At 32.6% G+C, this 17,903-nt stretch overlaps 1 protein-coding gene across 1 annotated transcript in view; it reads right to left on the minus strand.

The window, feature by feature from the left end:
* Positions 1-3,473: 3,473 nt before the first annotated feature.
* Positions 3,474-17,903, minus strand: part of LOC110106252 — a 50,617-nt gene continuing 36,187 nt past the window's right edge. The window contains exons 16-19 of the mRNA XM_028694187.1: positions 9,370-9,504; positions 7,380-7,528; positions 4,496-4,636; positions 3,474-3,965 (exon numbers count right to left, since the gene is read on the minus strand). Of these exons, the coding sequence (XP_028550020.1) occupies positions 3,939-3,965; positions 4,496-4,636; positions 7,380-7,528; positions 9,370-9,504 (452 nt within the window). The 3' untranslated portion in view covers positions 3,474-3,938. The remainder of the gene's footprint in view (positions 3,966-4,495; positions 4,637-7,379; positions 7,529-9,369; positions 9,505-17,903) is intronic.

Consider the following 17,903-nt stretch of genomic DNA (forward strand, 5'->3'; position numbering starts at 1 on the left):
GTTTATTTAAAAAAAAAAAAAATCCTATCAATTTTCAATGGTCCAGTTTCTTTATTATCTCAGAGAATTAAATTATTTCAGCTACTAAACAATAAAAAGATTATCGATCAAGTTAAACAGAATTTCTTTTCTTCAAGATACTTACATTAAGGTTAAATTCAAATTACAATTAAGCTAATAATGTGATGAGGACATCCAACCGTCCATGCCAATCCGAGGAGGAGCTGAAGATCGACGACCGATATCACTTTGCTTTATTTTCGTTTATTAAGTGTATTTTAATTTAGTTTTGCAATTTCCCATTTTACCCTCTTGTTTTATGTAAGCCCAAGGGGCGAATGTGTCTTTTAATTTCTCTTGAATGTGTTAGCTTAAGGAAGACAAAGGGCTAAGTTTTATTCTAAGAAAAACAAAATTCAATAAAATAAACGTAGCAAAATGGACCAAAGTAGATAAAGTAAGAAATCAAGAACAATAAAGTGTTAGCATATTTGGAAGATGCTAAAGTAAAAATGTAAAATGAAATATTACATAAAAAAATTTATGTTTGGGTTGTTGATGGAAAAAAAATCTCCTACTGAAGGATCAAGTTTGTTTTGGGTATGTCATGTGTGTTTCTGAAAGATGTCTTATATTTAGTAAGTTAACAAAAGATATGAATTGCAAAGTAATTATTTTATCCTTCTCACTATGTTTTTTGGTACAAATCTTTGGGGAATGATCGGCAGTGTTTGTCACAACATATTTTCACCCACTTTTAGGTAACTATGAGACACAGCAGTAGTGGACAATTTGAACAGAGAATTCTCATCATATCCATCATGATTTAACTCGACAGGATTGAATGAAAAGAAAGTAGTATGGCTCAATTGTCAAAACATATAACTGATATGTAATAATCGATAAATATAATCATCATAAACATTGAAATGAAAACATACATAATTAAAATCATCAAAGTTAATTACATAGATTCAAAAATAACTTCCAAAATAAGCTCGTACATTCCCAATATCTTTACATTATCATCATACATATCTTTTACAAACTATGAATTCAGAAATAAATAAAAACTATAATATATAGAGCAAAATACATTAGTTGTTCCCTATTCGACGGCCCTTTCCTTTTCCGGAAATTATGATATAGCATCAAATGAGTTACAAGCTTAATGAGATAAGATATTCTAACATAAAGTTAAAAACATTCAAGTGCATAAAAATGCAATGTTGATCGTATGAAACTATAAGAACCATCTGCATTTAAATATGCATAATGAGCTCACTGCAGTAGACGTTAATTCAATACATGAGTTATTAATTAATGCATAGAAAATTAAATTAAAAATAATGAGCATAATTATTGTATGAACATGAAACTGACATTAATTTTTATTTTCATCCTCTTTAGTGGGATAAAGGCTTGATGTTGTTGTTGTTGTATCCTCTTTCTCATGTTTAAGAATCATTACTTTAGAAATACCATATCACATTTATAGTCTTTGGCCCCTTTGTATCATCATCCACTGGATAAAGGTTGGGCTTAAAAGCTCTCTAGTATCAAGGGCCAAACCTTTATTTTTATTTCCCTTATAAAAATTGGGCTAGCCAACTCTCCCATATCAAGACAACCCATTAATAAACGTTGGGCTGACCAACTCTCCATTATGATGAGTTAAAAATTCCATTTTATTCTTTTTATTCATCTTTTCCCGAAAAAAATTGAGCCAATTATCTGCTATTATGAATCTTCTTTTTTTGCGAAGATCATCATAGTCAGCTCACCTAACTCACATGATATGACCTTTCAAAAGATCTTTGAAAATTGTTTTCATTATTTTAATTTTCTCATTCATAGGCAGTGCCATAAACATTCATTCATCACTTGATAATAATGCAATTTTATGATAAAACATGATCCATGTATAAATACTCATTTGTGCGTAATATGTCAGTTAATAGTTTTATACTTGAAGTCATGAGGATTAACTTAAAATACATAGAAATTAATGATTATATCACATTAAAAAATTCATCATATGCATTATTCTCTTTGATGTTCTTGGATATTTTTAACATGCTCACTATGTATAACAATCTACAAATGCGACCATGGTAGATAAGAGAAATCACAAAAAGTGCAAATTTTAATTTTAGGAAAATTTTAGCTTTAGGAATCATTCAACCCTTGCATTAAAAGTCGAGTATCTCACCAGATAAACAAGTTCCTCCTAGCGATAGATATCCTTATTTTTCTCCCTATGAAGCCTCAACCTTTTCTAAACCACTTGAAAACACTGTCCTCGCATTCAAATACATTAAATTCTATAATACAACCCAAGAAAATGGATTTGAGAACATTTTCGAAAATGTCCTTTCTTCTTTCTTCTTTATTATTTTCCTTCTGTTTTCCACTATTTTCCTTACACTTAATACAGTGCCCGAGCTTATCCTTCTACAAGCTAGCAACTACAATACCCAAATTCCTCCTATTTGACTGTTACTACTGTATTTAAAAAATCGAACCGGCCGGTTCGAATGGTTCAACCTTGAACCGGTCAAATGGCCAATCGAATTCATTATAAAAATTGGCTTTGCATCAAACCGAATTTAACCGGCAAGAACTGTCAGTTCAACAGGTGAATCATTGAGTCAATCCTATTTTGTCTCTACTAGGGGTGCAAACGAGTCAAGTCGAGCTCGAGTCAGGTGTTTGAGTCGAGCTCAACTGTCAAATACCGAGCTCGAGCTCGAGCTCGAACTCAAACTCGAGTCGAGCTCAAAAATCGAGCTCGAGCTCGACTCGTTCCACCGTAATCGAGCTCGAGCCACTCGTCGAGCCCAAAATGAGGTCCGGTTCGCCTTCCAACACACATGGAACAATCTTCCAAAAAATTAATTCTCATTTTTAATTTGACTTAAAAGTAAAATTTAGGCGGGACTACAGAAGAGAGAGAGAGAGAGAGAGAGAGAGAGAGAGAGAGAGGTATTGAGATTTGAGCTTTTTTTTAGCTTTGTCAGAAAATGAAATGAGTGTTAGCCGTTTTTGCATTTATTATAGATAAGAGAGGTCAAATCAGAGAGAGAGTGAGAGAGAGAGAGAGGCGTTTGAAATTCAGGCGGGATTTTAAAATTTCAACCGGCAAAAATTTAAGCTATCTCTATTTCACATTATTAATTTTTTAAATATTTAAATTTAATAAATTCGATCCGGCTCGCGAGCTCGCGAGCTGAACCTCATCAAGCTCGAACTTGAGCTCGTTTAATGAACGAGCTCAAACTTGAGCTCGACTCGTGAGCTTGATAAGCTCGGCTCGCGAGCCTATAAACGAGTCGAGCTCGAGCCGGCTCCCGGGCCGGCTCGAGCCAGCTCGGCTCATTTGCACCCCTAGTCTCTACATGTCACCTTGACATAAGGAATTTCCCTTTTTTTAGCCTTTTAACATCCAATTCCAGTATTTTTTTCAGGATCTTCAAATTACATAAGATTTTTTTTGCAATTCAATTCCTTCATGGATTTTATAATTATAAAGCCGGGAAACTGTTATTTAAATGAATAAAGAGGGAAAAGGAAATTACAGACCTATATGAAATATTTCATGGCTTTTCAAGGAACAAAGAGGAAAAACTGCTATTTTATAAACCGTAAGAGCATTTTTAGACGTAGAAATATCCACCATCCAACTAATGGTCCGTGTAAGATCATCGTGAGCCTACTTAACGGCTACTTTTAATAGATGTTAATGGTAGCCACTATTTAGAAGGCCGGTATTAAGTAAGAGGACCTAAATGAAATATGAAACAACACTATGAATTCAATTGTAGGGTTGCAAAACATGAGGAAAGCAGAAGAGACCTCTCAACATCAATGCCCCAAGTGTAATCAACACTCTTTTTTATTAGGCTATAGTCTGCTCAAGTGGAATCTTGTTCTTTCACTCACGCTTCTTTATCATGCACATAAGACTACAAAAATGGGTAATTCAAAAGTTAAAACTCAAGTAACAATCCGAAAAATTCCTCGCACCAAACCAATGAAAATCATAACGTTAAAGAGAGTGTAATTTACCAAAGAATACTATTTAAAATAGAAAATCATTTATCAAGAATGATATGCAGATTTAGAAGACAAAAAATCAACCAATGCATGCTTTTTAGCTCCCACAATTAGAGTTTTGTAACGAATTCTATAATTTTATAAATTTAAAATAACAATACGATTTCAACAGTATAGATGGAAAGTGGACACATGACCAACCAGTATATATTCCTTTCCCACTACTAAAGTTTTAGAATGAATTGCGTAATATTACTATAAATGTAAAATAACAATAAGATGTCAACAGTGCACATGCAAATCACCACAAGGTAGCAAACTGAAACTCAATCAGTAATCAATAAACATAATATGATTTACTTGAAAACTGGTCATTGAAGAAAAAATATGCTAAACTGCATACCAAAAAGGCTACAAATATGGAAAAGATAAGACTCACAGAAGCAGCATCAGTGATGTATCCAGCAAGCCATTTGCTTAAAGTAACAACACTATCGCCTGAAAGTATGGAGGGTCTTATATCAAGTGTGATGATCATTTGCAGCATACCATGTGTATTGTCCAGAGATGGTTTTTGCAACTGCAGAAAATAAGGGAAAAACACCATAGGAACTTCTTTCCCTCAAGTAAAAGAAGATTAATCATAACTGAAGTATATGCTAATACCATTAATTAAATTCTTATTTCATCATCAAAAAGGAGAAAAAAAAAAAGAATTGAGATGATTGGAATCAGGGGATAGATAAACGAAGGGGCCATTTGGGTTTTTTTTTTTTTTTTTTTTTTTTTTTTTTTTTTTTTTTTTTTTTTATTTATTTTGTTCTTGCTTGGTTTGTGTTCTAGCATGAAACAAAAGCTTATTTAGTTTTTTTACTTTGCATTTATATTTTTCAAAAATTATCAACAAAATATGTTCTATTTTATCTCGATTTTGTTTTTTGGATCAAGTTGACACCTTTTAACCATTATGACAATACAATCAATAAAGTATGATTCTTATAATTACAAGAAAAAGTGGGGTCCATGTGGAACATATAACAACAACAACATCAGGCCTTTGATCAATGAATGATAAAAATAAAGAGGGCTACTAAACCATCCAAACAATTTCACCAAAAAAAGTAGCCAACTGACACAGAATATTTAGATGGTACGGCACAAAAAATTACATCAATGCATCGTTAGAATAAACTTTCAATAAAGTTTTTGGACAGATTTATTACCCTATATAACATATTGTATAAGACTGATAAAAATGTGTTGATTTTAAGAGTATGAGATAGTAGAAAAGAAGAAAAAATATGTTTCGAATTTTATTGCTTGATTCTATACAAAGTTTTAAAGTATTTATAGACTTCTCTAAAAAGTTTACAATAAAAATAAATTAACAAAAGGACGCAAATAGATTGCAATCTAAGGGCAATAAGATGAAATGGTTAGAACACCTAATCGTGAGTTCAAAAATCCTACCAAGATTGGTTGACTTTTGGGTCCGACAATCCTTCAACACTCCCCCTCAAGCTGAATGAGACAAGTCTAACCTTCTAATTTTGCATACTATATTTTTGAATAGGAGATTCCAGTCTCTTGATAAGAATATTTACAAGTAGATTTTCTGATGGTACATATGGAGTGCAATCAATCCACTTTTAGTTCTCTTATGAAATTTCTATCACTTACACATGTTTGGTACAATCATGTTATAGTGGATTATGATCAATGCTGATGCAAATTTATTGTCACGACATATCCATTAGCCCTTTCCATTTAATTTTAAAATCTTCCAAAATAATTTTGATCTACTTATGCTCGTGAATTCCTTGGGTAATAGCTCTAAATTTAAATTTAGTTCTAGATCTTGAAAAACAAATTGTTTCTTGCTCCTCCAAACTATAAGAATTCCTTCCAAAATTGTATAGTTTCCAAACCCGAATCTTGTGTCCACTCATAATCTACTTCAATATATCCTTCAATTTATAAACTATTATACTTTTTATATAGAATTCCTACATCGAGACTTGATCGAAAGTATCTGAGCATCATGCTAGCAACTTGAAGGTGAGAATATCTACATTGGTGCATAAATTGACTAATAAGATTCACTGTAAATGCAATGCATGAACGAGTATTAGATAGATAGATAGATCATTTTTCAACAAATTTTTGATATTGTCCCATGTCTACATCTTTTCCTTCTTCATCTACATATAATTTTTTACCTGATTTAGTTGAGGTTTCACAAGGCTTGCAATCAATCAATCATTTCTATTTCTTTCAGCAGGACATATTTTTATTGAGAAAGAAATATTTTTTATTTTGATTAAAAAAAATTATTTTCAAGTATTCGGGTTTACTCAACTGTTTGATCTCAAATTCCTTAGCAAGTTTTTTTATGAGACTCATCTTCTTTATTGTCATCATATGTAACTTATATCATATAATTTTTTACCTGATTAGTTGAGGTTTCACAAGGCTTGCAATCAATCAATCAATCATTTCTATTTCTTTCAGCAGGACATATTTTTATTGAGAAAGAAATATTTTTTATTTTGATTAAAAAAAATTATTTTCAAGTATTCGGGTTTACTCAACTGTTTGATCTCAAATTCCTTAGCAAGTTTTTTTATGAGACTCATCTTCTTTATTGTCATCATATGTAACTTATATCTTTGAAAGAAGGATGCCCTAAACTATAATAATGCTCTCAAGTGGCTTCTATAAGGAGGACAAAAATGACCCAATCGTCTTCCCTATAATGAGTTCTTAAAATACACAATGATTAACTAAAAAAATTACCTTGTAGTTGTGATATTTGAAGATTTTATGGGTTGGTGAAGTATTTCTTGCAAGATCAGGAAATTATTATACATTACATTGTTTAGGATAAATGTGAAGGAAACTGAAAAATTTTCTTGACCTACAATAAGCCTCATATCAACTAAATTGGAGAAATCCAAGAAAAACAATTATAATAAATCATAAAAAAGTTTCGGCGATAATAAATAACCAAAAATGGGTTTTTAGTATTTTAGAAACAAATAAATTGGATATGAAAATAACAAAGCAAGTTAACAAGTTTATTTTATTATCATCTTAATCAGTTCTGTTTAAGCAATAAACAAGTTTTCAGAAAAAAATAAAACATTAAAATGCATTTTTAGTATTTTAGAAACAATTAAATTTGATTTTAGAAATAAAAAACAAGTTAACAAAATTTTTTTAATCTTCTTAATCGGTTATTTTAAAAATAAAAGTAAAATGCAAAAATAAAAAATGACATCAAACATGCCTTCAGGAAACCAAGAATTTTTTTGTGGACTTACAATTTCATTAAAAAGGTTCTTGTACAGCAGCTTCAAAACCAAAGAATTGTCTCCCATCAGAGAAAGGCATGACGAGACATAACCAGTAAGGAACTTAAAAGCTTCCCTACTTGAGAAATTTCCATCTTTCAACTCGGTGCCAAACCAATCTGAAATGTAAAAAGCAAGAACAAACATATTTAAAATAGAAATGAAAAATTATACTTATAATATTCAAAATGGTACGGTAATATTTACAGTAGAAAACAATCATAGAATTTCAAAGTCATGATGAAGAAATAAGTATACAAATGTTCAAATGAGAAATACTGATAGTGAATCAAAAGAAGGGAGCTACGAATAGTTAAGTTAACAAGTTTACACGAAAAAATCAAACCAACACAAAATTCAACATATTTATCACAGCTTCTACAAAACGTCGTATTTTACCCCGCTTGTTACCCACAAATTGAAAGTCAACCTTGAAATCTATGGGTCATTGATAATTGTAATGTTGGATTGTACAAATCTTATTAATGATTAGATGACAACCAATGATAAATGTGTCAAAAATCTACATGATTTGTAACATTTTCAAGAAATTAATTATAATTAAGGTGAAAATAAAAATGAAATAACTTGTATACAAGTAATTGATGAGTAAAGTGCAATTAATGATTTAAAACTTGAGAGAAGCACTTTATTTTCTTACAATTACTCATGCTCCTTGTTTAAATATAAGTATTTTATTTATTTAAGTATTAAAGCTAATCTTTTTTTAAAGTTTATTATTACACTAAATTAACTATATCTATAATAAAAAATGCTTATGTTAGTTCAAAAGGCCGGCATACATATTATTAATTCTTTCTTATATATTTGAACTTTATACTAGAATTATTTAGTTCATCAAATATTACAATTACTATTTCCTTAGTATTATGTATTATGGATGGATGAATAATTTGTGGATGTACAGTAAAAGAGATGTACATGATATAAATTAAAGACTTTGGGTATATATGAATTTATATTTAAAGTTATATATAAGATCTATACTCAATTTGATTATTTTATTTATGCATGTTCCATATCAATGCTTATAACAGATTTATTGAATGATTACGAAATGTAATATAGATTTTGTGATGATCAAGCCAAATTATTTTTCATTCATTCGATCCTAATTAGTAAAATCAGTACGGGTGTTAGTGAGAAATACGTTTGAATATATTGTCTGTCTATATTACGAAAAATTATTAGGTGCGGAGTGCAAACGGGGTGAGAACCGTCTGCACAGACACAGAGTACCGAGCGGTACCCAGCGGTACCGAGTGGTACCGAACGGTACCGAACACTGTTTTATACTAGTGTGCAGACGGTTCTCCCGTCCGCACTCCGTACCTAATAATTTCTCCTATATTACGCCCCATTTTTGGCTTGAAGGTGTCAAAAAAGGGCGCGACATTATGTAGGCATGTTGTACAAAATTGTCATGCAAAAAATATGTCAATTAATTCTATACTATATATAAATTAATATCTTGCTCTTAAATTCTATACTTTTCAAAGACTTTAAACGCCAATAACTGGAATGCACATAGCTTAGGGATGGTAGGAAAGCAAGAGTGACATTTCAAATAAGAACACTATCCGAATACATAGGGAGAAATCGATCCTAAACGTTTTAACCTTCTTTTATTCAAGGCCAATCCTAAAGAAATGGCACCTATGTCCGAAATAAACAACCGCCTGTTATGCTCATACATATACCTGAATCCTTTACTACAAGAGGTAATTGTTTTGCAGGACATGTCTCAAAAGAAACTTAGAATCATAGCACTATCATTGAACATTACAAAAACACAACAGAAATCTAAGAAAGTCAACAAACCCATCGAAGGATTTTTACACAATATAATAAGACAAATGAATTGTAGTGCATAAACACTAAAAAAATTATAAGAAAATTTTTGGAAAGCACACTATAAAAGAAAAAGTTTAGGACTTACCGGGATGAACTTTATAGCGAGCTATTAGAGTGAACAAGAACCCGATCATATGAGATATATAAACATGGCCAGCTCTGTATGCTGAATAAAGAACCTCTACAATACGAACTACAATAAGCACATCCAGAGCAGGATCTGCATTACATGAAAATACTCATCAGTTAACTAAAAAACAAAATAAAATGGACTTAAATAAAATTTTAGGCAAAAAATGATTAACAACTAGTACAAGAGTACATAAAAAGTTCATCCTTCTAATAGAAACTTAAATTTTATTTCATGATGAGCATTTTGTACCACTGGCAATCAAGGACTAATAAAAAGCACTTGGTTATTCCAACAAATAGTGTTGTAAGCATGCCAAACACAAGTGACATGAGCCTTGCACATGCTTAATTTGAACAACCATTTGACTTGGGCATACTTGACTAGATCTTATATGATGCTAATTGTTTAGAATTCTTCGTATCATGCATGGAGCATGTACATCAAATCTAGACGTTGACATGGACCACCAAGCAAATTTCAAAATTAAACAATAAAAAAGAGAAGATGACAAAAATAGTCCCCTGACTATTTAGTGAAAGGCCATTTTAGCCTTAGACTATAAAAAATCTGATTTTGTCCTGAACTTTTTAAAACGGCGCTCAAAAAGTCTAATAGTTAAAAGTGATGGAAATTGAAGTTAAATTAATGCATGGAGTTAAAAAAGAATATATTTCAGGAATATAAGTTTAAAAATTTAACAAAATCTAACTTCCTACTAACATTTGCAAAAGTGTTTGGATTGGCTTTGTCCTTCATCAAGTTGATTGTTCTCCCCAGAAGACTGGGTAAATAAGATCTTATTTTCATTAAATATAACATCTTTGAAAAGAAGTAATTTTTTGATAGCTTTTACGACCCTTTGTGTGGAAGAATATCATAAGAAAACACACTTAATACTTAAGGATTCAATTTATCCTGTTGTCGCTTATGAATGCGTACATAAAACAAACAAATAATTTAGGAGAAATTTTGTGGAGAAATTTTTTTGGAAAATTTTCAATAAGATAATTTAGAGGGCTTTTAAAACTAACATCCCTAAAGGATAATTTGTTAATCAAATCTGTGAAGGTCGGGTGTTGATTTTGAAAGAGAAGGCCATAGTACTATCCAGGTGTCTATTTTCATTTTTGAAACCTCATCTTGTTGTGGGGTGATAACAGGACGAATGAAAAACGTTTTCTTTGTTGAAAAAAATGAAACACTGTTTAGTTTAAATATTTACCCATGCTATATGTCATGCCTTTTGTTAATACTCAATACAAATTAAATTTTTATCAAGACGATAAAGGTTGAGAGAATATAACTAGCATCATTTTTGTTTAGTAAACTATAGTATTGTTATTCAAGTACAATCATCAATATATGTTACAAATCCTCTGGCTCTAGAGATATTAGGGATCTTTCAGAGCCCTCGAATATCGTAGTGGATGAACATGAAAGGAGTAAAATATTATAATTCGCTTAAAAGAAAGGGTGATCCATAATATTTAGCAATCTCACCAGTCACAAGTTTCAAAATAAAAAATTTTCAATGTCAACATCTTTGAATAATGAAAGAAACATACATTTTAAATTATTAATTGATGAATGCCTTGAACCATAATGATGAACCCAAATATTATTTTTGTTTTACATAAACATAAAGAAGAAATAAGAGTAATATCATGACCATTATTGACTTCAAGTTGATATAGCACATCTGTTTCCCTAGCTTGTTTGATCATCTTTCTCATAGTTAGGTCCTAAAAACACAATAATTATCAAAGAATATCAACCTATAGTTTTAATGTTTGGTTATTTTATGAATAGCAAAAGACTTACAACAAGGTTAAGGACATATAGTAGATTGTTAGGAGAGAATGAAAGAGAAATGAGTACACTCACCACAATGGTGGATAAGAAGCCATTGACTTCATTTTTTATTATTATTTGTAAAGACTGGTAAGTTTAAAAGATGTTGGCAAAATTTATCATATGCTCTATGGCACTTGAGCCTACCCTGTGTTACAAAACCATTTAAAGCAGAAGAAACACAAAGATTAGAGGTTTACCACTTAGAACTAGGGAGCATGACCTAAATGGCTTTTTTATGAAAATTAAGAAAATTGCATAACCTACTAATTTTTCCTTAGTTGAGTGATGAGGACATCGACAGACGATATCGACAAGTCTATCAACATAGGAATCATAGAACGATGGCTACGATTCACAATCTTTATTTTTGATGCATTTATATATTGTAGTTTATTTATATGCTAATTATGTTTGTACCTTTCTTTTGAGATTGTTTGAGTTGTAGCCCAAGAAGCATTTGAGTCATTGTTATTTTATTTTCTAGGCTTATATATTGTGGCATCTTCTATTGTAAAAGGACGATGATTATGAATAAAATTACATCTTTTCTTGCTTGATCTCTTTGTTAGTTCTTGACAAAATTAACCCTAGGAGAGGGCCAGGTAATACCCGTCAGCCGCCGGTGGATTCTGGGACTCACGGTTCTTCGTTTTCCTTTCCCTATCACGGCCACCTTGTCCTCCCTTCCACCACCACCGGCCAATCCAACCCACCTTCCCACTGGCCGGCCTCTTCCCCAATCTCCCTCTCTAAGCCGGCCACCCCTCACCCCACCCCCACACCGTCGGCCACCCCACCCACATGCCCAAACCACCGGCCTAGCTAGCCCCTAGCCCCACCGCCGGCCACCCCTCTTCCTATTTCCCATTGATGATGAAATTAATCATCATTAACACCAACCTAAAATAGCCTAATTGGTTTGGAAAAGATTTAAATAATTTGAAATTCAAATTTTTAATTTCAAATACTTTCCTAAATTAAGGAAGCTAAATTAGGAAAGTTTTAAGATTGGAATCTAATTTGATATTAAATTAGATTGGTTATTTCTATTTCTTTCCTAATTACTAATAGTGCATTAGGAAACTATAAAACCCTTCCCAATCTCTCTCCCTCTTCTCACTATGCCGCCAGCCCTGTCCTTGCCCAATTTTTGAATTCAAAATTTGAATTATAATCCCTTTCCTCCACCCTAATTAATTCTCTTAATTTGATTATCCTCCTTGGTAATTGACTTTAAAGAGGATTTATTAACCCAAATTCCCCTAACCCTAGCCGTCCCCTCACCCAACCCAACCCCAAGCCATAGGCTCCTCCAAGGCGCACAGAAGAGAACACTCACATGTTCATGGATGGCCAACCCTGAAGTCGACCACGGGTTCACATATGGCTCTCAAGGCCGAACCAACATCCTCCGATCTCCATTCTTCGATTTAAATTCGGACGTCGACGACTCCGTGGAAGGCTACATTGACCGCATCATCTTTACGTTAGCACCATCAATTGAGGAACACCTCCCAACTATACCATGGATAATCGTGGGACGTCCACCAATCCATCAGTCGCCAGCTACCTTTCCGTCAACAAAGTTCTTAGGCTCCTTCTCCCTAGTGGTGATCCCTTTTCTAGTGTGGAGCATCTTCTTCGGCTAACCACAGGAGTGAATGAGTGAGAAGGTCGTCAAGGTGAACCTCTCATTATTAAATTTTGGATTTTGTTATGCGCTCATAAAACTTACTCGTCTTTGAAGTTTGATCGAATTGTCATGGTTAATCTAAAGTGTACTTCTTTGCCTAAGCAAGTTGAAAGCTATGAATTTCTAAAATCTTTCTTTGTTGTAAACGACAGTTTATATTGGGAAGTTTTAAACAATTGCTCTTCTTAATTTCTTGTTAATTCCTGGTAGTTTCACATCATGGAGCCCTACTGACTCTAATAAAATAAGTCAATCCGTTTCATTGACTTTATTTGTATCCAACATGGACTTAAGAACTTCCATGAAGCTCCCAATAATTTTTTTTTATAATGCCCCTTACTCTAGCAATAGTTGCATCACGGTTGGATTTCTTATAAAATTTATGCCCTCATCCTTGGTAAGTTCAGTGGCAATCAATCATTCTCTTTTAAGTTTAATTGATTGTCATAGCTAACCATTCTACATCAAGAATATCCAACATTATTATTCTTCTTCCATCATCAGCCCATAAAAGGAAAAGGTTTAATTAAGAAAGGGTTTAAATTATTTCATCTTGATATCCTAATAATAATCTAACTCTAACTAGAAAAACTTCCTTGCATTAATGTACTTAATGAAAATTAGGTTCCATTGTTTGACTGTTAAGAGTTTTGCCTTGATTTCATATTTGAGCCTAGCATCCTTAAACCGTTAAGTATGTATCACTAACAGCTTCCAAGACTTAATTTGCTATTGTATGGAACAAGGTCTAATAACTTCTAGCATCATAGAATTCAATAGCCATGTCACAATCATGAACCCTTCTTCATCCCAAAGAGTGTATTTTATGTTTTCACGATCTAGAGAAGGTTCAATTGAGTGGCCAAGTTTTTCTTTTTCTTTCAAGGAGTTTTCATCTAAAACAACTTTAGGAAATTTCTTTCATTGAGATAATACAAAATTTGTAAACCCTAGAGATCTCCTTTTATTAAATTGGTCTGATTTTAACCATAAACAATGGTTGGGGCTTTTGAAAAATTAGAACTCTCAAATATGAAGAATAAAGTAAATAAGAATAAGAAAATTTGGTTGAAATAGGTAAAAATTCGGGACCCCGACCTAGAGCTCTGATACCATGTAAAAAATTGGATAATAGCTAAAAAGCTTGGTTCATTTCATACATTCAAAGGGTATGTATACATAAAGTTTCCTATATTATATTAGGAATCTAAAAAAATCTAGTAATTATAATAATTACAATATTATTAAATCTAGAAAAGCATCCCATAAATATCTTTCTTTTGTTTTTAATTTGTGGGTCAATAATGTAGGAGTGTAGGACTCATCTCTCCTTTCCTTGTAGTTGATCATCTTGTTCACTAATCTTTCCTTGATAGTTGAATCTATGGGACTCAATATTCCTTTCTGATAGCCTGTCAATTCGCCAATCCTATTAAATCTACAATATTCTTATTTGCAAACCAACTTTCCTTTTGGAGCTTGCACTTATCAACACAACAATAATTAGAGTGATCAACACCTATCTAGTCTAATTATTTAAGTTTTAAAAATATTATAATATAAAAATTAAAAAAAAATCTTTTAATAAAAAAAGAACTCCATGGTATTTGAATTCTTTAAGAACATCTCCATTGAATTGTAGCTAATATTTTTGCTTACTGAGAATTATACTCTTACGGAATTGTTCTTTAACCATCATATTCATAGAAATAAATTATTCGCATGGAATTTTATTTCACATTACACTCAATCTTCAATCAAAAGTCCACTAGAAACTCAAAGTATAGCTCTCTTTGATGAGAACATCTCAAAAAGTGTAAAAACACAAATGAAGGAAGTACATGTATGATTGCTAGAAAAATAGTTTTCATATTGTTGGTGTCGAAGTTTATATGCCTGAAAAAGGATGATAGAAATATGAAATTTTACATATAATTATCACAACCAATTCTTTGAGCATCTATCACCAACTTTATGATGGACCAAGATCTAAGTTTGCATAATACAAGAACAAAATCCCCCTTCCCCAAACACCATCCCTTCCTTTCTTCTATCCTAATTCGCTACTTCCATCCTCAGTTTGTCCACCACTACTTCTAATCAACTCCACTACCACAACACCCTTCTTCCCATCCTCTCTTGTACCCCTCTTTCACATCAATTTAAATTTAAACATAACAAAAATGATCTAAAAATATATATAAAAAAATTTAAAAAAAAAACATAGCAAAAATGATCTAAGTCACTTTATCTACTTTCCTTGTCATACATATCTTAGTAACAAAAAAACATAAACTAATCAAAAAGTACAGCCTTGACATTGCTTGCTACCATTTTTACAATTCTTCTACCTTTTGCTTACTATATATCTTGGAAGAATATCTCATTAGATTTTTTTTAAATGCTTAGAAGCAAGCTTCTTTTATTAAACAATAACTTTTTCCATCCTCACTCGTGTAGGACCTACAATATAAAGTCCTTGAAGACCTCTAAACAATCATATTAATATAATTAGACAATTTTTTTCCATTTCATATTTACATTCCAATTTTTCTCTCTAAACAACCTGTCACGTTTGGAAAAAAATAAAAATCTTCTCCCCTTCTAAGTTCCACAATTGCATCCTATGGAATGTATATATTTTAATTAACATCTTTTTTATCTTCAAAATATATATCCAAAATACAATCTTATTTTGAAGAAAATTTTAAGCTAAAATGTACTTACAATATTAGCAAGCTTATTACAATTTCTACTCTATGCCTCATGCCTAGAGCCGTGCCTCCTTGTTTCCTCAGGCTCCAAATTCCTCAATATCTGCTTTATCCATTCCACAAATGAGTTCTGATCAGGTGCTATCGCATTGTGATGCTTCCCCCTATGACTGCTCTCGCTCCTTGGGCTTCTCCATCTGTGGAATCGCCCTCATCATATGCTCCTCGATCATCTTTTATCGTTGAAAGGGAAGAGGCTTAATCTGCTACTAACTCCACTTCTCACTTCCCCGCCTATTTTTTATTAAGAGCCCAAAACATCTCATCACAAGCTGTCATCTCCTTTCAAGATAAATTAGCACTCATTTTGTCTAACAAGGAGATCTCAGATTTGACATAGCCTTTTCTTTCACATTGAATAACAAGTTTCTTGGGGATGTCCTAGTATGAAGATTGTTTATAGATTCACAGTCAATCTGTATTTGATTGGGGTTACATTATTGGACTGATTGATTCTCATCACATTCTAATTAAGTTATCCCAAAAATCAAATTACTCAATAATCTTTTCTCAAGGATGATACTATATCGATGACTTCCCAATATGTATACTTAAATGGTCACCTAATTTGATAATTATGAGGAACCTTTTCTTACTCTAGTTTGGATTTTTTTTTCTTTCTATTGATTCACTGCTTAAACAGATCCATTCTATTTTCTCTTAGCTCAATCTATAACAGATCCATTCTATTTTCTCTTAGCTCAATCTATGGTAAACCATTCAAGTTGATGTAGCTACAGCTAGGCTATCCAAACCGTAAGGAGCTAGAACCAGTTTAAATGGATGTTACTACCCTTAAGGAAATTTAGATTTATTCCACAACTATTGGCTACTAGCAGAAGATGGAGTTGAAGGCATTCCTTCATATTGTTCTTCTTGTAAATATTTTTGCTACAACTTCTTAGGATGCTTCAGGGCACACCCAAGCTGCAAAAATCTGCTAGTAATTGAGATGGTGGGGACATTCATCAAATAAAAACTTATCTTCTACTGCAATGATGGCACTTCAGACTACTACTTTAGTAAAAACTTTAGATCCAGCATTAGAATTAGTGCCTCAATGAGTTGCTAGCCCAGCGATAGATTCGCCTGCACCTACAAGCAAGATGAATAATCCAGCCCAGTTATTGCGCGTAATAATCTTCTTACTGTTAAGAATATTGGTGATATAATGATGCAACCAAAAAAACGAGAAGCCTACTAGGTATGCAAATAATCGCTTCCTTTTCAAATAACTTAAATATGACAAAACAAACTTAAACAAGACACTACGACACATCACAATTTTTTAAAGAGAAGAATGATACAATGGAAGGGTTACCATGGAGAGAAGAACGGGATTAGAAGTTCGAGACGAAGTTTAAGAGGAGAAAGGGAAAGAAGCTAGCTCGCAAGCTAGAGAAACCCTCAGGTTTTTTCTCCAAAAATCATCACATAACTCTCTTTTAAACAACCACAAACAGCCCCTATAAATAGGGAAAAAGGAACGCAAAAGACACCCAAGCAGCCGCCCAAAACAGCCAACCAGAACTGGGGAAAGGCAAGGGACAACAGCTGCAACCGAACAGGCAAAGCAAGGGGAACCGGGCTAGCCAATGACCAGGAAATGAAAAGCCAAAGCAAGGAGAACCGGGATAGCCAGGGAGTAGGAACCGAACATCCAAAGCAAGGGAACAGGGACAGCCAGGGAGCAAGAGCCGAACATCAATTCTCCTTTGGGAGAGAATTATCATCTTCCGATGAGATAACTTCAGAACTTCCATGACATGTCGAAAGAGCCACATCCAACTCTGAAAGTAAAGCTGCATACTTTCTCTGGATTTTTTTTTTTTCATGAATAAATTGAGCTTGCATTTGACTCTTTCTCTTTTCATATTTTTCCACACACAAACATTTTTCTTGAATTTTGAAGAGTTCGTTCTAGATTGGATCAGTAGAGCTTCCTTGCGGTGGAACCTGTCTGCTTGTTGGAATTGAGACTTCAAGATCACTTGGTTGATTTTCGTCAACAATAGATTGTATTATATCATGATTTTCTATTTTTTCTTTTAAAGACTCAAAGAAAGGAAGACCCACTACAACCTAAGGCTCTAATACCAAATTGATGCAACCAAAAAAACGAGAAGCCTACTAGTAGGCATGCAAATAATCGCTTCCTTTCCAAA

Source organism: Dendrobium catenatum, unplaced genomic scaffold, assembly GCF_001605985.2.
Source record: "Dendrobium catenatum unplaced genomic scaffold, ASM160598v2 fragScaff_scaffold_51, whole genome shotgun sequence".
NCBI classification, from domain to species: Eukaryota; Viridiplantae; Streptophyta; class Magnoliopsida; order Asparagales; family Orchidaceae; genus Dendrobium; species Dendrobium catenatum.